The following is a 20,527-nucleotide window of genomic DNA, read 5'->3' as shown; positions in this document are numbered from 1 at the left end:
TGTCAAGCCCAGGGCGATCTTCTGGGCCAACTAGCCAGCAGCTATGTGGATTCTGGAATTTTGCCAATCTTTAATTACTGCTGGCGTGGGAAGGTTTGGACCCATCCGTGGTTGTCGTTGATGGTACAGTTGCAGCGCACCATCCAAAACCTGCAAAATTGGTGTTTAGACTTGGCAACAGGGATCCATTCGTTTAGTCTCGAATCAGGGAGGTGTATTGACCCTACTCACCTGCTGAAAAAATCAACTTAAAAGCTCAGTTGGGTTGGATTGTCTTGAAGACTCGACCTGACTCATATTTAATAATTTATAACTTAAAAAATTAGGAGTAATATTAGTAACAAAAACCCATCAACAATCCAGCTCTTGCTTGGCTGCTTTTGTTAGCTTCATACAATGTGAGACCCATATCGCCTCCAATTTTATTTTATTTTTTTATGCTCACACCATGATAAGACCGAACCATTAACATTTTTTAATGCCCGTACCATGACAAGACCAAGTGAACCAGCTCTAGTTACCATGAGTTGCATCGAGTCAACAACTAAGTCAAGCCAACTCAAAGAGTTCTTCCCATATCGTGAAACAGTCAAGCCAATACCAAGTTTCCCAGTGACTCGAAATGGAGCGGGCAGGACTGAAACGGAGTTGACTCGGACTCATCTGAGTCTTAAAACCATGCCTATAATTACAACTACCAGCTTGTGGGCAGGCTTGAGTCACTAGAATAGCAAAATAATCACCACTGAATCCTGATCTATGACTGTGATCATTGCGGAATCATTAATGGGGTTCAGTTTATGTACTCTTATGGACAGGATCATTCATTCTTACAGCTTGAGGTAGCCAGTAGAGAATTTTCAAGACTCAGATTTGAGATGATACAAAGATGATATAATACAGATGATTTACACCTTACAAAACAATCATATCTACAGTCCGCATGACCGTGTAAAAAGCAATGCACACCCATTCACTCCGCGAAGAACCAGCATCCTGGAGTCCAGGAAGGTCCCACATATCAGTTTTGACAAATCAAAAATTTCTGGTGGGACCTGTGTTCTGACCTCCCGAAGGACATTCCCTGCAGCACCAACATCCTGTGGCATTGGAGAGTCAATGCTCATTGTCACCTCTACCTCATCAGAGATGAGATTGGCCACCGGAAGGCTCGACGGGAGCTCCTTGATCGGGCTCGCCCTTCTCCATTTCCTACTAGACAACTTCCGGGTAACGGACCCTTGGGCATTCAACAGGTGTAGGGAGTGTTTTCCCCCATCCTTCTCTTCTTCAAGGTATAGGCGGCTCCCTGCTGTTAATCTGACTGAGGAGCTGACATTCAATTTCCCAGTAATGCCAATCTTGTTGTGGGGCCATTGGGTGCCAGGCATGACCGTGAAGCCAATTTCAGATGCAAGAGAAAGAGTGTTGTCTGAATCTGGTGATGGCATGAAGGTGAGGAAAACATGGCCAATTAGGACTCTGGGGGAAGCCTGCCGGAGGGTCAGACCTATGTGCCTCCCGGTGCAATACAACAGGCGCCATCTCCCTGGCAGGATCTCAAGCCAATCCTGCATACTCCAAAAGGACTTGAATTCAATATCATAGTTGCTGACATATAACTGGCACCAAATACCACCAAAACAGTGAGGAGACGTGTTGACGGAACAGACAACTCGTAGTTCAACAATCTAAGATTTTTAGGTTTGGAAAAAGGAAGAAGGCCTCTACTGCAGCCATCTAATATAGAAAATAACCACGGTTAAGTCCCAAAACTTTGTCCTGCTAGGACATATTTGAACCATCCTGCAAAAACCAGATGGAAGAGCAGGCTTAGTGAACCATGCACCTGTGTTTTCGGCCTTTGGTAAAAGGGACAAATAGTCCAACTCTGCAAAACATGGATGTCCAAAAAGGTTACAACAACCCCACATTTTACAGGATGTCCGAAAGGGCCGTACCAAAATGTTTGGGGAAAAAAAAAAACAGAGACTCAAAAGCCCCTGTATTGGGAGAATTCAATGATAAAAAGGTCAAAGGTTATGAAAAGATTTGCCAACTGGAAAATTGACACAGATCAGACAAGGTAGTATGCCTAATCTAAAACAAGCCTACTCCCCAGCTGAGTTTTTAAACTTTGGTTTGGTGGAAGAGCAGCTGTGGGAGCCCCATAATTGATGCAATAAAATAGCCACATATGCCATTTATTTGAATATCTGAAGAATCCGACCATTCAAATTGCGTTGGTTGATGATCTGAACCAGATCCATGGTCCGATGATCAACCTGATAAGATCAAATGTCGGATCATGTTGTATGGATGATGAGGTCAACTGGATGGCTCTCAAATTCATAGTATTTATTTGCTTTCCTTAATTTCCAGGGGTAGATTGAGTTTTAATAAGTTTCCTTCTATAATTTCATTGATCTTTTGGTGGGCTACTTTTGGGGCACAAGATGATGTCAGAATGACACGAAATTGGCCCCGATTGTTAGCCGTTCGTAAGCATTGTCTCCCATTCCTGCCAAGGTGGGTATCATAAAACACCATTAAGCATACAATGCTAACAAATGAAATTTGAGGAATAGATACCTTTGCCTTTGGATTAGTATTCAGCATCTCCATCAATTCAATGAAGTAGGCCAGCCTGCTTCGCTAAGAACACAAAAAGCACAAATGTTAGCATATCTTCACTTTGACTACCCTTGAACCTTTTATCTTCATTTAGATCATCCTTATATTATCACCTTTACATGTTTTTGGTGGGTAAAATGGGCTCAAACCCAAGACCTTAATGATGAAGGGAAGACAACTATCAGTAAGCTATGGGATTGAATCCTTTTTAGCACATGCACGCACGCATGTATGTGTGCACACGTGTGTATGTGTGAGTCTGTGTGTATGTGTCATATAGATAAGTTAGTTGATAATCTATTTAGAACAACGGTTGAAAATTGGTTTCAGTGTACTGTATTAGTAACCCCAAAACCAGGTCACGTAACCTGTATCAAGGCAGTGCAACCATATCATCTGTGTATGAAGGTTTGTATTGGGCAATACGTACTGGTTTCAAATGATACATTGAAGTTTTAAACCTTAAGTCCGTCTCTCTTTATCTTCTTTCCCCTTCTTATTATCATATTTACCAATCATTTTAATTTAAAGTATCATATTTCCCAATCCATCCACACATGAAATCCCCTCTGCCCCTTTTGTTACGTGTTTATTTTTTCTCTCTGTGTGTGTGTGTGCACATGCACACTCGTGTGTGTGCGTGTGCACGTTATTTACCACAAAATGGGATGGCACCTGTGGCATGGGCAGAGAAAAGAAACAGGTAACAGCAAATCACAGAAAGTAAAGTGACATTTGATTTTGAAAACCCATATACCTGATGTTGGCCATAGATGTACTCCTCGGCAATTCGGACAGCAGTTGATCCTAAACCCCACTTGATGATGTCCATGGATGGATCCACCCGCCATCTCGGTCCGCATAAAAATGGATGCCTCAGGGCATCTAGACAACTATAAAGTGATGCCAATAAAAAAAACAAAAACAAAAAAAAAAAAAAAAAAAACAAAAACAAAAACAAAAACAAAAACAAAAAAACAAAACAAAACAAAAATCAGAATGTATGTACCTTTTTGTGTGTGATTTTGGATCAGTGGCATGATCATGTAAAGTACGTGTTTGGATCTTAGTGGATAACAAGCCCGCATGACACTACAGATTACAAAAGAATGCTCTTTGATTTGAAGTTACATAGAAAATTAGAAATGATGGAAATTAGAACTAAAGTGCGAAACATTCTCATTGATTAGCACCATTCTGTTATAATGATTATACTCTCTTCAAAAGAAACCTCAGATGTGCATGTATATCCTAATAGTTGCACATTTTTACCCATTAAAAAACCAACCTAATTGCCTTATCCATATTGAATCAAGTATATACTTTCTTTAGAAATAGCCTATTTTACCATCCACTGCAATTTCTCAGCACGGGGACTACTTGGGAGATTGTCAAAAGTGTTCTCAGGAAAATTTGCAATCATTCTCACAGATAACAGAATAATGAAAATGGGGGGGTGGGCGCGGATAATGAAGAAATCAGAAAATTTGTCAAGGCATTATTATTGGGTAATATTCAGTGATATTTGTTGCTTTGAGAAGTGTTGAATCTATGTTCACCTTATCCTCTCAGAAGGTTTCGTTGCAAGCAGACGGGATAGAACGTTCCAACCTGCACCCCAGTTCCTATCAAGAATCTAGAAGAAAGATATGAAATCATTATGCTTTTGCACACAAAAACCAAATAAAAGCAGTAGAGACAGGTATCGTTCAACCGATTGAGCTCGGATTTGAAAGCGTGTACTAACTTGCAATCCAGCATTTCCAGATGGAGAATTTCTGCATAAAATTGGCAAGAGGAATTCGCGCAAGCATGATGGATCATTTCCCTGCAATCTCAGATGAAATGGAAAATTAAACATATATTAATAAATTGTACTCTATGTATAACCAACTTTATTGACTGAAAAGAAGAAAGCATTTCAAAATAAAGGTCAAATAACCAAAAGCTCCACAATTTTGCAAAACATTCACAACTAGGGTCAGCCACAAGTTTCGAAGTGCAACAAGCATGCATAAAATGCCAAGATGTGATCCATAAACAGCTATTTTCAGCATGTTACAAGCATTTGTGAAGATATTGAAATCTAGAGATATGTTTCTGAATAATAGCATTCAATGCAACAATAGAGTGGATTCCAAACATCGTATCTCAGACATAAAGTTCGGATACAAGCATGGGTACAAGTTGGAAGGATGTGGGATACATGTGCACTTGCAGACTCTGCACTTGCTACACTAACTGACAAATGTTTGTGTGCATATACAGTGAGACATCGTCTAAACAGCCAATAACAAGCAGATTGATGTTGCTTTTGCTGGAAACAAACATGAACACCAGAGCAGTTCAAAGCAACATGGGGAGGAAAATGCAAAATTAATCAAAAGTATCATCAACATAAAAGTATCCAGAAGGCCTCATAACAGGCAGGGCTGGATTTGGTTCAGGCTAAGATTTTGAATTGGTTGAGCTGAACCTATTCAAAATATTGATTTTGCCTGAGCCAGGGCCAGCCAATTGCCAACAAGGTATTCAAAAATAGCTATGTAATGGCTGTAGCAGTAATGGTGGGACTCGTTACACGAAAGGGCTGTAACGCCCAATCTAAGAAAATGCCCCATAACGGGCCTGTGGTGGCAGTAACCGTCCCATAACAGGTTGATACAGACCCATAATTGGCTGATACGGACCCGTAACGGGCTGATAAGGGTCAATATTTTTTCCCTCTAAAAATACAACCTTTAAAGGGCCGTAACAACCATTTCAGCCCATATCGTCTATGGTTATATAGCCGACCGCTACACCAGCCGTAAACGTTACCGAATGCCTTGATTTTGCCAGCCCTCGTATCCAGCAATGACAAGCGTCAAACTCTGCTGTACTGCTCCAGTTGAAGTGCCCACCAAAAATAGACTTAGAACATGAATACCAGCACAAAGTACATGGCCATATAATAATCCATGTGGATGTCCAATGTAAGTGTCAAAAATGTTGCATATCATTCGCCAGAAGCACCCCATGCAATACAATCAGGAAAACACCTGATATCTGTTGATAAGGAAATGCAGTTTCCAATATTGTATGGCAAAGTTCCAGTTATCACATCAATGATAATATCAGAATTGCTGCCTTTCGAAAAAAAAAAAATATCGGTATTACAAATACCACTAGAAGTGCCAATTTTTTTAGGTATTGACGAAATATGAGCGATATATCGGTAATGTATTGATACCATGTCGAATCGCCCAAAAATCACCACTTTCTCTTTACGGAATCTCCCTTGTATCAATTGTATTGGCAATGCAGCTCAAGAAGGGGGGAAACATACATAAATACTATGTAAATCAGGAAAAAAATAATAATAAAATAATAATAAAATTTATTTTGGGATATGTTTGAGTGGATTTTGACCACTCTTCAATTTTCGTGAATCAAGACCCTCATTTTAGAAGGATGTTTAGCCGGTCAATAAACGGCTTTATGAAGACTACCCGAGGTAGGCATCTCAATCCCCGAATGAGGTGTGACTATTGATCAATGCTTCTCGAGTTCAGGGGTCAACATGGTACGGACCCCGCAATGCAGGAGGAATTAGGAGGAAGAGTTCGATGAGTTCATTAACTTGTCGAAGCGGCTTTCGGATATCTCTTCCTCATACGTGAATTTGGATTCCCTAATCTAGATCAGAAACGAGTATGGATAACTTTCAGTCCGGTCTTTCTATGAAAGCTCTGAGTTCACTTCCAATCTTTTTTAGGTATTGACAAAATATCAGTGATATATCGCCAATGCATCGGTACCATGTTGTATCGCCCAAAAATTGCCACTCTCGTTACAAAATCTCCCTTGTATTGATTGTATCGACGATACAGCTCGAGAAGGGGGAAACACATGTAAATATTGTGTAAATCGAAAGGAAAAATAATAATAATTTAATTACTTTAGGATTATTATTATTTAAATTTCAAAAATGCAAATAAGAAAATCTATTTTGTTTTTTAAATAATGATATTGTTTCTAAAAAAACTTATTATTTTTTCTATTTATGGATTAATGTTGATGAGTGATGTGTTGCATTTTTTTAATAAAAAAAATATTTTTCGGAAGTTTTAGAAATTATGAAAAATTAAAAAATCTGTTTGCTTCTTAAAAAATGGTTATGTAATTTCATAATTGTGTATGCGTGTATCAATGGATATATGATATATGTATGTGTGGATGTGTGCATTGATGGATGGATGTATGGATGTGTTATGCATGTGTGGAAGTACCATGCATGAATGGATTGAGACATGTGTATGAATGCTTGCATGTAAGCATGTGTGTATGTGTGCATGGATGGATGGATGATGGATGATGTATCTATGCATGTGTGTATGCATGGATAAATTTTTGTTTTTATTGCACTAGTTGTTGTTTTCGTTTTACAATAGCACATGGTTTAGGCCCCTATTAAATGAAAACTTATCATGTATGGTTCATTTTTGCAATTTTTAGCCTAAATACGTAAATGTGTGTCTTTTAGCATCTCCTAAAGTTTCACTGAAAAATTCCACCCTTTCTCTATATTTCCCTCGGTTAGCGAGATACATATCCGGACATCAGTGATATCAATACATGTTTCATATCCCTGGTCGGCGATACATGTAATGATACCGATACAACAAAACATTGGTATGGCACCACTAGCCCATTATACCTAAAATTCTAACAATAATCATTATAATTGAGAAAATCATAAAGGAAACATGCAATGGAGCGGGCCATCACTACAACCATGGAGTATGGAATTCAATTACTACTTAGGTTGGATCCGGCGAGGGATGAGACCTCCCGATCTTGCATGGTCACACCCAATCGATCAATGAAGATCACTAGTGCGAAGAACCAAGAAGTTTCTCGGATTAGGGATTTGAGAATTTGGGGATTTAGGGTTTAGATCGGTTCTCAAGATTTTGATCGAAGAGGAATTAGCCAAAACAAAAAAATAGAAGAAAGAAAGTTATTACCTTGAGGAAGTTGGAGGGGCACAAGAAGAAATTAGAAGAAGAAGATCAAGGGGAGAGAAGAAGCACCATTAGAGAGAAGAGAGGAAGGAGGCAACCAAAGGGTTTGTTTTTCATTCATCAATAGTTGAAATTCGTATTTAGGGCTTTACCCCACTTAAATAAGCACATAAAGACATAAAATTACTAAAATACCCCTAGGAGAAGCAAATAAAGATATAAGATTACTAAAAGACCGCTAACTAAGTCAAAAAACGTGCAAATAACATAAGTATGGGAAAGTTTGGGCGTTCGGTCCTCTTTCTCCAATCTTCCTTCACATGTGTCTTCCCTAAGTGGGGTCTTCTATATGTCCAATCACATGTGAAAGGTCTTCAACTCCTCAATATTCGCCTATCCACAAGGACGGCACTTGTGGTTGGCGCTTTCTTCGTTGGTACACCTTGAATGCACCTGTGTCCGCATCAATTCCCCTGGTGAGAAAAACTCGACTCCGACGAGTTGAAACTTTTGTAGCGCTCGAGTAGATCTGGATCAATATCCTGCAATGCGTCGCCCGATAGCCACGTAGATTCAGACGATGGTTTGTTCTTCCATTTGACAAGATACCTTTGGAAACCCCCATCTCTCGTGGATACTATCTCGTCATCAATTATTTCCTAAATTGATTCTTTTTGTTTAATGGGTGGAGTAGGGGGTGGATGGTGTTGGGTAGCAAACTCAGAAAAAGGCCATGAAAGGGATGATGTATCAACAATGGGAGTATGGGCACGGACTAGATCTTCCACATTAAAAGTTGGATTAATGCTCATTTCAGATGGAAGGTCAACCCGATACGCGTTGGACCCAACCTTTTGTAATATCTTGAATGGTCCAACACTACGCGCTTGTAATTTCTTTCGATCCTTGAGAGAATCACTCTGGCCTTATTCGCACCATTACATAGTCTCCTTCTTGAAATTCTTGCACTCTACGATGAGAATCAGCTGAAACTTTATAATCATCATTGCTCTTATTTAACCGCTGTCTAATATGTATATGCAAATCATGAATATGGCGTACGAATGCATCGGCTGACTCAAAAGACCTTTGGGTAACAGACATAGGTAAGAGATCTATGGGCATTCTAGGTTTATAACTACTTACAATTTCAAAAGGACTTAACCCTGTAGATCTATTAACTGACCCATTATAAGCAAGTTCAGCAGTTGGTAAAATTAGGTCCCAAGTCTTAACATGTTCACCCACTAGACAACGTAGAAGATTTCCAAGGCTACGGTTTACCACTTCAGTTTGGCCATCTATTTGTGGGTGGTAAGCAGTAGAAAATTGCAAACGAGTTTCCATAATGTGCCACAGTGTCTTCCAAAAATAGCTAGTAAATCGAACATCACGATTAGACACTATAGTTTTAGGTAACCCATGGAGACGCACCACACCATTAAAAAAGAAACGAGCAACATGAGACACATCTGACGTCTTCGAACATGGGAGGAAATGCGCCATTTTAGAAAAATGGTCCACAATGACAAAAACGGAATCGTGCTTTTTTATAGTCTTAGGAAGTCCGAGCACGAAGTCTATACTAATGTCCTGCTACGGAGCATGTAGCACTGGCAATGGCGTGTACAGCCCGGTATTTTGCTTTCTTTGCTTTGCCAGCTGACATGTTCGACATTGCCCTAAAACTTTGGATACATCTCGCTTGAGGCTTGGCCAATAAAAACGATCTTTCACGAGGGCAATGGCCTTATCACGACCAAAATGGCCAGCTATCCCTCCTAAATGAAGCTCCCAGATGAGGAATTCACGAAGGGACATACGGGGAATACAGAGTCTTTCTCCCTTGAAAAGAAAGTCATCTTTAAGAACATATTCACCCATAATATGCTGGTTACTAGAGAGCGACGCGTAAGTACCCCCAAAATCAGGACATATGAGGTATTCATCTTTCAGTTGCTCAAATCCGACTACCTCTACACTCAAGGAGTTGAGCAACGCCACTCTCCTACTAAGGGCATCCGCTGGTTTGTTTTCAGCCCCGGCCTTGTGTTTCAAAACAAACGAATATTCCTGAAGAAACACTACCCACTTCGCATGCCTTGGGTTGAGTTTCTTCTGAGAATACAAATATCTCAAAGCCTCATGGTCAGAAGACAAAACGAATTCTTGCAGTAGGAGGTAGTGTCGCCAATGTCTCAAGGATTGCACTACCGTATAAAATTCTTTGTCGTAAGTGGAGTACTTTTGTTTTGTCTCATTCAGTTTCTCACTGAAATAGGCCACCGGGTGTCCTTCTTGACTCAACACTCCACCTATACCGACACCGACGCATCACACGCTACTACAAAGATTGTAGAAAAGCACATGACAGGAGCTTCCACCATCTTGCCCTTAATTTCTTTAAAAGCCTTGACGGCTGACCCCACGAACTCTCCCTTTTTCATGCACTCGTAATGGGAGCCATGATCGTCCTAAAACCCCTAATGAACGACGATAAAAGTTGCTAGGCCGTGAAAATTTCGCACCTCATGAATGTTCCTTGGTTCGCCACTCAACTATGGCCCCGACTTTTTCAGGCTTCCCTTCAGATGACACAATAAATCCTAAGAACACAACTTGGTTAGACATGAATGCACATTTCTTAAGATTAGCGTACAACTTTTCCTTCCTAAGGACACTACAAACCTTCTTTAAATGTTCAAGGTGTGATTCCTTAGTGGTACTATAAATAAGAATATCGTCAAAGTACACCACTAGGAATTTTTCCATGAACGGCCTCAAAGCTTGGGTCATCACCCGCATGAAAGTACTCTGGGTGCGTTAGTCAAGCCGAAGGGCATGACCAACCACTCATACAACCCATCTTTCGTCTTAAACGCCGTCTTCCACTCATCTCCTGGGCGTATACGAATTTGGTGATATCCACTCTTGAGGTCTATCTTAGAGAATATAGTGGACCTGGCCATCATGTCAAGCATATCATCAAGTCTAGGTATAGGGAACCTATACTTGACAGTAATTTTGTTTATGGCACGGCTATCCACACACATGCGCCACGTGCCGTCTTTCTTTGGCGTCAACAATGCAGGCACGGCACACGGGCTCATACTCTCTTGGATGAAACCCTTTTGCAGAAGCTCATTAACTTGCTTCTTCAACTCTGCATGCGCTGCAGGGTTCATCCTGTGGTGAGGAAGGTTCGGTAGAGTAGACCCTGGGACAAGATCAATGGCATGCTGTATGTCCCTCATAGGTGGCAACTCATTCGGTAAGTCTTCAGGAAATACATCACTGTATTCCTTCAGGACTGAGATCACCTCACAGGGCAACTCTGATGGAACCTCAGGTGTAATTTCTCTAGCCACAAGGGCATACACCATAGAATCCTCCTTAGCCTCTTTTTCAAACTCTCTTGCGCTGATTATATGTAAAGACTTAGGTTTGGATTTCCCCATTTCTCTAGGCTCACTTGCCTTCTCATCCTTCTTCTTTCCTAGTGTATTCTCAGGTGGCATGGGATTAAGTTTGATCTTTTTACCATTATACATAAAAGTACACGCATTCGAACGGCCAAAGATCGTGACATCATTATCGAATAGCCACGGTCTACCTAGGATAACATGCCCCACATCCATAGGTAAAACATCACACCACAGGGACTCTTTGTATGACCCAAACTCGATGGGGACTAGACATTGCTGGGTGACAGGTAGGGATGTCTTGTCAACCCAAGAAACTTTATACTGGTCTGGATGAGGTGTGGATTTCAGTTTTAAGCGATCTAAGGTGCTAGTGGAAATCACATTCTTACAACTTCCACTGTCCACTATCACCTTACAATTCTTTTCACCACACTTGGCAATAGTGTAGAAGATAGTGCTTCGACGCCGGTCAGCACTACTTCTAGACCTAACACACGCCTGACTATCGCAAGCGTTGCTTCTCCATCCACTTCTTCATCAGTAAGTCCTCCTTCAGGGTGATACTCTTCAACTTCATAATCACCCTGGTCATCTCCACCCTCGTGGGATTCGCCTATAACTAAGGCTCTCCCACGGCTCTTCGTAGGACACTGATTAGACATGTGGCCAAGGTTGCCACACTCATAGCACCTCACTTGGCTCATGTTACTAGGACCGGCACCAAGAACCCCTTTGCCCTTGTCCTCCCTAGGCCTAGGCGGAATGGTCGCCTGTGCCCTAGGTTGATTACCAATATTAGGTCTAGTTCCTTGGGAACTAGATCTAGCATTGGAGTCTCGGGACTCAAAACGATGAACGACAGGAGCCTTCAGATACTGCTCTAACTCCTGCACGACTTGATATGCTTCATCTAAGTCCGTTAAGGGCCGAGTAATAAGCTCGTACTGAAGATCCGCACAAAGGCCCGTCTTAAAACGCGAGAGCGTTACTAGAGGGTCTTCTCGGATATCACATCGCATCACACACTCTTCAAATTTAGCGATGTAGTCAGCGGCAGGCATTGACCCTTGACGTAAAGATTGCCATTGGTCAAGGAGCTTCTGACGGTATGAGAGAGGAAGGTACTTCTCCTTCAACTTCTCTTTCATCTCATACCAATGTGTGATAGGGGCTCTACCAACTCTCTCTATCCTACGCTCGGTGTTGGTCCAGAAGAGCTTGGCTTGACCCACAAGCTTCATCTTAGCAAACCGCATTTGACGGTTTTCTGACATGCCATACCACTCAAAGTAGTGGTCCATGTCAACCCCAGTCAAGGAATGCCTTGGGATTCAAGCGTCCATCAAAACTCGGGGCCTCAACTCTCACACTCTTCATCGCACGCTCATCTGGATCATAACGGTCTTGATGACCACATGTGGTTCGTGCCTCTCGCACCACACCACGACGTTACCACGATCTCTATCCTCACTACCACCACGTGTGGCAGCACGTTCTTCAATGATTCCTTCCATTGGGAGTGCGCATCTTCCCCTACAGCGGGGTTTTCCTTTTGGGACGCCTCTAGTTGCTCCACCTTAGTCATGGTGGTGGTAATTTGGTTCTCAAGGCGGGCAAACTCACGCCTTTGACCCGCTTCTAGGGCGGTTATCTTTTGTATCAATTGAGCAAGTTGCTCAGATAACTGCTCGTTATTCATGGTAGGTTGAAGTCCGAAACCTCTACCTCTTCTCGTGGGCATACAATGAAGACTTGAACCAAACTCTACCTAACTAGACTACTAGGTGTTATGACTTTCAAGATGAATGCGATGAATGCAAAACTACTATGAACTGACACAATTAAGTTGAAACAGAAAACAACTCAAATCTGAAAATTTTCCAGATTAGGAGCTTTCTAAAATTGGAAAGTTTCTAAAATTGAAAACTTTCTAAACCTGGAACTTTCCTAAGTTAAACCTAAAAATCAAAACCCTAATTTGATAACTCGATCTAGACAAAAACCATGCAAGCCTAGTCTCTGATACCAAATTTGACGCAGGACAGCCCTAATTATGATGCATGCTCATGGAGATAATTAAACAGCGGAAATAAAAGGAATAAATGATCTAAAAGTCTAACAATAATCATCATAATTGAGAAAATCATAAAGGAAACATGCAATGGAGCGGCCATCACTACAACCATGGAGTATGGAATTCAATTACTACTTAGGTTGGATCCGGCGAGGGATGAGACCTCCCGATCTTGCATGGTCACACCCAATCGATCAATGAAGATCACTAGTCCGAAGAACCAAGAAGTTTCTCGGATTAGGGATTTGAGAATTTGGGGATTTAGGGTTTAGATCGGTTCTCAAGATTTTGATCGAAGAGGAATTAGCCAAAACAAAAAAAATAGAAGAAAGAAAGTTATTACCTTGAGGAAGTTGGAGGGGCACAAGAAGAAATTAGAAGAAGAAAATCAAGGGAGAGAAGAAGCACCATTAGAGAGAAGAGAGGAAGGAGGCAACCAAATGGTTTGCTTTTCATTCATCAATAGTTGAAATTCGTGTTTAGGGCTTTACCCCACTTAAATAAGCACATAAAGACATAAAATTACTAAAATACCCCTAGGATAAGCAAATAAAGATATAAGATTACTAAAGACCGCTAACTAAGTCAAAAACGTGCAAATAACATAAGTATGGGAAAGTTTGGGCGCTCGGTCCTCTTTCTCCAATCTTCCTTCACATGTGTCTTCCTAAGTGGGGTCTTCTATATGTCCAATCACATGTGAAAGGTCTTCAACTCCTCAATATTCGCCTATCCACAAGGACGGCACTTGTGGTTGGCGCTTTCTTCGTTGGTACACCTTGAATGCACTTGTGTCCGCATCATATCCCTGGTCGGCGATACATGTAATGATACCGATACAACAAAACATTGGTATGGCACCACTAGCCCATTATACCTTCATCAAGAACGACTTGAACTTCATGAAGTTTGAAGGGTCCATGAGCTCCCGCAACACCATTTTTGCCATCATGAACCCTACGCATCTAGGGAAATCACATAAACAATGGATAGCTTCAGAAATAACCCCAAACAAACATAATGCAAAGACTTCATATGAATCAACAGTTGATATTTTCCTCTATCTTACCTCATATCAAATGCAATCATCAGTTGTCGCCTGTCCATGTTACCCTCCAATGTGCTATTATTCAGGTTGTTGTCATAGAAATCGGCTGCATTTCCTAGTATCCCTACCTAATAAAAAGGACCATTGAAATGAGCATAATAAGATTTTTTTTGCCAAAAACAGTACCCAAACATCAAACATCAACTAGATTAGATGCCAAGACAAAATGATCAAATCCCATAATGCAAACAATCGTTAAGAAGTATATTTAAGCATATATATCAAATGACATAATGCCATTATATTGAAGAACAATTTTCATAAAGTATATTAACTGTCCACTTCTTTTATGCATTTCCAAGTTGATGACTGCTGACAACCCCTCTTGAAATGCAATGAGAGGCTCATTTGTTTTCAGTTCTTTTCACTTATCTTCATCGGCTGAGATGGTCAGATCTAGAGGCCAAACTGTGGATCGATCATTCTTGGTATCTATTTAACTGCAAATGAATTTCAAATGCAAAGGTGCGGCACATAAACAAGCCTACTAGGTCTTGACAGAAAGTTCTCTAAGCCCGGAAAGGATAGACTAGAATCAGTGGGATATAAGCTAATAGTTGCATTGTTTTCTGATGCTAGCTGAATGAGTCACAACATGAATAGTCACGAGTGGTCATGCCAAATTTAGAAGAGCCGACTCAACTAACCATAAAAGCTTGAAAAATTAAAGAATTAAACAACCTGAGCACATGAATAACACCTGTGTGCTTAAAAATGAACATAAACCTGAGTGCTCATGCAAGATAGTCAATCTCCAAAAATATTTCCCAAAACAAAGAATCAATACTAACATGTCAAAAACATGTGCAGCATTCTAAGAAACAATGCATTCAAAATTTCAGGTAGCAATTTTTGAATGAGGGTGAAATTTGAGCATTCTTTGGAAGTAGTTCTTTAGACCCTTAGGTTAGCCGACTCCTTGGCTACCCTTGCTTCGGTTGTTCGGTTCCCTGTTCATCGATCGTTGGAAAGTCATCATAGAGAAACTCCCGATTCAGTTTAACTTGTTCGGTCATTTACTTGTTGAAGGTGGATCAATCAATGCCACTGCCTTGGGCATTGACGAGAAGACTGGGCAAATGGAGATTGGCATGCATCACTGATGCTATTCAAGATGTATCTCAAAGCATTGAATTCAATGAGAGTACATGTATTTTGGGACTGCAAGATAGCAAACTTTTTAGCATCTCAATACTGCACCACTTCAATACTGCACCACTTTAAAACATGCCAACCAACGAACGGACCCACACAAAGGAAAACATAGCACTACAAAAATTTCAACAGAGGAAACAAAAATGATCGTTATAATGAGCTTAGCAGCTTACTTTGATATGTCTATCAACAGGACTGATGTGCACATTCTCGAGCCTTAACTCAGTATGGGCAAGTCCAAGGCTGTGCAAATAGTTCACCTGAGTGAGGGGGAAAAAATGTAAGGTGCCTTCCTTAGCTGAATAAAAAATGCTTGACTGAAAATGGAAAAAGTTTAACAGAAAAGTTAGGCACTTATGACTGTTGAAAAAGACACCTACTCCAATTAAAAGATCTCTCATTAGAATGCGGATAAGTCGCAGTTGTCGAGAAATAGCAGGTCCTCCAGTTGTAGCATCCCCTACCTTTCTTGCACACTCTTCATCCAGAGCTAGAGTCGCTTCTAAGGTTGGAAGCCAATCTGAAAGTTGGAGCCAATGTCTAAGGGAATAGCTGCCATGATACTGCAAAACAAAGTCATCCCATTTTCAGGAGTAACTTCCATGTTTCAGGGCAGTTCACTAAATTTTGAAATCCTGGCATTATCGTTAGGCACTTACCCCATGAACTAGGGTGAAAGAGCTACTGTCACCACCATCAGATGTAGACACATAACCATGAACTTGCATTGCATATGAATCATACATAAGCTGGCGACGGACAAGTTTCTTTAGAACCTGGGAGGCATTCCATCGCGATAGTGAGGAAAGTGTGAGAATAATAAATAAATAACCCACAATGGAAAAACAGAGAAATCCCAATAATGTTAAATCTACTATCAGGCAATTAATGGAAGTACCCTGGAAATAAGAATGACCCACCTCTAAAGCACGCCGACCTCGACGCTGTGCCTGAGAGCTGGTGAGTTGTCGAAGTACAACTCTCGAGTTATATAAAGGACTGTAGGGACACATAACTGGAATGTTTAGGGTTTATTTTTTTAGCCTTTTTTACCTGAATCAGAATGAATAAATTGCCGGAAATTACCTGTGAGAGTCCTTCACTGTTGCTTCGAAAATCAACTCATCCCCCTATGTAAGGCTCAAATCAGAGAGAAGATAGAACATTCAATATTTACCCGAACAGCCAATTTCAGTACAGGCAAACAAATTCAGAATGGCTGCAAAGATCATACCCTGCCAGCAAGCCCGACGCTAACATGATTGCAGAGCTCAAAGTCTGATATCTTGAACTTTGTGACATGGCCTGATTCTTCCTCAATGCAAATGGAGCTAATATTACGAGCATTTTCCTTGGATTCTGGCAGTGACACAGTATTCCCCGCAGAACATCTAAGTCTTGCGCCACTTCTCCTTGAAGAATCTGTTGGCCTACTGATTGAATACGTCCGAGGCGTAAAAAATCTGTGATGAGGAGATGTAATGCACACAAATTTACTAAAGTTGGAAGAAGACCCGCAAGATGAACTAGCTAGTTTTGTCGACTGATTTCCATTGGAACACAGTAAGTCGCGACCCTCTAACATTGGCTTCGTTCCAATTCTACAAAAGGCCATTGTCCACCTGCAGAATCAAAGTAATCCATTGGGAATTATATCAGTATTACAAAATTCTACAAGCAAAACATACTTTAAAATAGTTTATCTAGTCTTACACAAAAAACTGTCTTCCAAATTATTAAAGATTTGTAATTAAAGTTTCCTTGCTAGAGATTTTGTTATTATTCGTTGGGTATTCATCCAGTTTGCAAAAAGTTTTGGGATTCAAATGGTCAAATTATCCTTTCCAACTGTAGAAAATTAGGTAGCAATGGACTGCTGATAACTAACGTAACTACCTACAAGGCTACATCATACCATTTGACTTATGAGTAACATTATGATCCCAACGGAGGAGATGGCATTTACCCTCAAGCCCTGAGTCATACATGCAGGTCTCATGGTTCAGTTATCCAGACTGTCCATCTTATTCAGTCATGAATAGACCATGTTCCAAAAAGCTCCTGCATTGTAAGATCCATTTCATCGCTTGACTATGATTGAACCATGGGATATATCTTCAGGGCATCTTCAACCTGATGCAGGGCCCAATTTTACTTACTCAGGGATCAGTCATAATAGTCCTCTTGAACGATTACAGATATCACTGTCAGATTTTGTCGCTCAAATCGTCCCCTTGATTAAAGAATTCAACACACCAACTGATCGAAACAAAAGCACCAAACAATGAGATGAATTGACCAATTCTGCCATTTTTTTACAATTATCCATTGAAATTGTCACTATCCATCAATTCATACGATCAAAGGCCCAAAAAAGGCTGAGAGATATCTACTTTTCTTATCATTAAAACATTCACTAAACCCTAGAAATTCAACAAGCAATAATTAAAACAAAATTTAAATTTTAAAAAAAAAATGAGCGAGAAATGAGCAAACCCTGGAGAAGGGGGGGATTACCAAAGAGAGGGGCTTGTGTACGAACGATCTGGAGCGGAGACCAGAGAGAGAGAGAAGAGAGCGGAGGTGAGAGAAAAAGGAGAAGGAGAGTATAAATAGAGGGAAGGGAGATGAGTGAGCATGAGGGTTGCGTGTGGAAGAACGTTTGGGGCGTTTTTCTGCATGGGTTCTCCGCATGTCTACCTCCGCCCTTCAAATATCTCCCCCTGCCTCCATGTCACCGTTAACCGTCAATCGCGACGTATTGAGATGAGGAACGAATAAAAAATAAAAAACCTTCCCTACTCTGGCAGATCATGATGGTTGATACGCACGCACCGATAAATTGTACAATCGGTACACTAAGGGCCTGTTTGGTTTTCCAATTACCATGGAAGTTGGATGTAAAGACATCATAATTACTTTTTTACTTGTATTATCAATGATTGGCGTAATACTGGTATTCCGCTTTATCATGCTTGTTTTTGGAAACTTTGTGGGTATATTTACAGGCAATACAGTAGTCGCATGTTTGGGTTGACACTGTAGTAGTCACATTAAGGCATTTTCTCTCTTATGGTGTCCACCATATTAGCTATGGTACTACAATCAGCTGTTTGATTTTTTTCAGCTGTGTTGATTTTTGTCAGCTGCGTTGAATATATACAGTGCGGCAACGATCGCCCACTGGTGGTGACGATCGCCCACTAGTGGGAATTCTTTCAAGCATATTATGTTGTCCACATGCCTTTCCACCAGGTCTTAATTTGGGATATAGTAAATGATGATCTTTCTTCACTAACTTCAATGGTCCACAATATAAACCGATTTGCACCAATATGTATTCCAGCTCTCTGTGATGAACCTGTTGTAAACCGACGTCTAGATCAGTGTTGATATATCAAACGATGGAAACTAACTAGCCAGTAGCAGTCTAAGATAAGCACCAACATAGAGCTTACCTATTCTCCCAAATATAGCAATTGACCATGCAAATAACAAGTCCAACATTTAATCACAAACCGCCCATTTAAACATAGTCCCTTTACTACAAGGAAGTAAATCATTGTCCAAAAACATATCCCAAAACGTCCATAAAAACAAAGCAAACACAACCTAAGGCTAACAGTCATATGATGCTACATAGGAAGAGATGAATGGCGAGGATAATAATCAAGCAATCGATTATCATCCTCATCAACGCCTCCAGTGCCCCAAGCGTTTCTTCAACGCTATCTCCGTCTGTCCCGTGCCCGGCACTGGGCTGACAGTCATATGATGCTGATCTAGAGCTCCCTATAAGATCGTTGCTGCAACCGGCAAAATAAAGCGATCCATGGTCGAGACCATGTTGTTATAATCCACTGCCACCTCACCCACTCCTGTCTTCTATTGAGCCGACACATCGCAGAAAGCTGTCCATTGAGTGAATGCCTCAGACGTCGATTTGTAGCCACGGAAGATCGCTGAAGAATATCCTTCAACCTGTTGACGGCACTCCTCCCACGTGTAATAGATTCCGGGCCGGCGACCTATAAAAACAACATACATCTTTTTACCCATCTGAAGATAACGATATTTTATCATCAACGTCAATCCATTTTTACAAATAACGTTACATATAATCAGAGAGAATACTATATATATAAGCACATGAAATTAGTGCAGCTATATTGACGGTTAGAGTATACCTGAAGCTTTTCAAACTGAAAATGTTAAATCTATCAATCTACACTACACACATTGCAAAATTCTAGAACAGGATAGTCATAATTAATATGAAGTTAGCAGCACATTTAAACAAGTAATGCAAGTTAACGGGCATCGATGGAGATATCATTAAATACACATCACAATCCAAAAAAAATACAAAAAAATATCATCTAAATTAACCCAGTCATCCAGCTAGTAAACACAACTAGCATGTGTAACCAGAAAAAGTTAAGTCCAAAAAATGATTGGCTGTCCAACCAATCAAAACAACAACCATGACGATCAACTTCAAGGGACTATGCTCAGTTGGACGACTGATCTGCAACAAGCAGCATCAACACAAACTCCAACCTTCTATGCTCAGGGAGAGAAAGGAATGAAGCAGACTGTTGTTCATCTTTCGATAGTATCTTTGTAGCACGTACGATCTCATGACCTGTAAGACCCTCAATCTGCTCCAGAGTTGGTACCACCTGCGACATACGTACCATGTCTTTCCCTTGCTGTTTGGTAAGGGCCAGTGATTTGACGACATCAGCAACTTCACTCATTCCTTTGCCAATGATATCACAAGGGCAATTCATCCTAGCTCGCTTCCTTGAACTGGTTGTGTTTCCTGTGTTGATGGAGTTGTTCCCATTCACAGACGGACTTCGGCGTGGAATGTGATTACCATCACGGCTTTCATATGACCTGTGGATGTTGTGCGTACTGTCCCCTACCTCGTCACTGGATAACACAAGAGTATCGTCATTTAGATCAACCGGCAGTGTCGGTGAAGTATCAAGATCCCTGGGCCTTCTCGAAGGCGGAGTGTTACGCATGTTTCCTGTGAAAGCACGCAATCCAGTCGCTCAGTCATTACCATATATGTATGTTAGGTCGTCGTACCTTCGCACTGTTTTCTCACGTACAT

The 20,527-nt window shown here is 40.8% G+C and overlaps 1 protein-coding gene across 2 annotated transcripts; it reads right to left on the bottom strand.

Moving 5' to 3' along the window:
• Positions 1-772: 772 nt before the first annotated feature.
• LOC131241225 (probable plastid-lipid-associated protein 14, chloroplastic) lies at positions 773-18,130 on the bottom strand. Of its 2 annotated transcripts, none has more exons than XM_058239957.1 (14): positions 17,920-18,130; positions 16,637-17,024; positions 16,489-16,532; positions 16,323-16,401; positions 16,062-16,178; positions 15,783-15,965; positions 15,576-15,662; positions 14,209-14,315; positions 14,017-14,104; positions 4,382-4,462; positions 4,194-4,270; positions 3,392-3,527; positions 2,593-2,655; positions 773-1,571 (listed from the first exon to the last, which is right to left on the bottom strand). In XM_058239957.1, exons 1-14 carry the CDS (start codon positions 18,081-18,083, stop codon positions 933-935), a joined length of 2,253 nt encoding a protein of 750 aa, XP_058095940.1. In that variant the 5' UTR covers positions 18,084-18,130; the 3' UTR covers positions 773-932. The 2 variants fall into 2 exon arrangements, with proteins under 2 accessions (XP_058095940.1, XP_058095941.1); XM_058239958.1 differs by having other exon boundaries at positions 17,899-18,059.
• Positions 18,131-20,527: the final 2,397 nt, after the last annotated feature.

The sequence above is a fragment of the Magnolia sinica genome, chromosome 3, assembly GCF_029962835.1.
Source record: "Magnolia sinica isolate HGM2019 chromosome 3, MsV1, whole genome shotgun sequence".
Taxonomy (NCBI): domain Eukaryota; kingdom Viridiplantae; phylum Streptophyta; class Magnoliopsida; order Magnoliales; family Magnoliaceae; genus Magnolia; species Magnolia sinica.
The sequence above is the reverse complement of the archived record's forward strand: the minus strand, read 5'-3'. Positions and strand labels throughout refer to the sequence as shown.

Coding starts and splice junctions, on each gene's coding strand:
- LOC131241225 (XM_058239957.1), bottom strand. CDS start 18,083: ATGCAGAAAAACGCCCCAAACGTTCTTCCACACGCAACCCTCATGCTC. Junction 17,025..17,919: donor TACACAAGCCCCTCTCTTTG/GTAATCCCCCCC, acceptor TTGATTCTGCAG/GTGGACAATGGCCTTTTGTA. Junction 15,966..16,061: donor CTTTCACCCTAGTTCATGGG/GTAAGTGCCTAA, acceptor TTTGTTTTGCAG/TATCATGGCAGCTATTCCCT.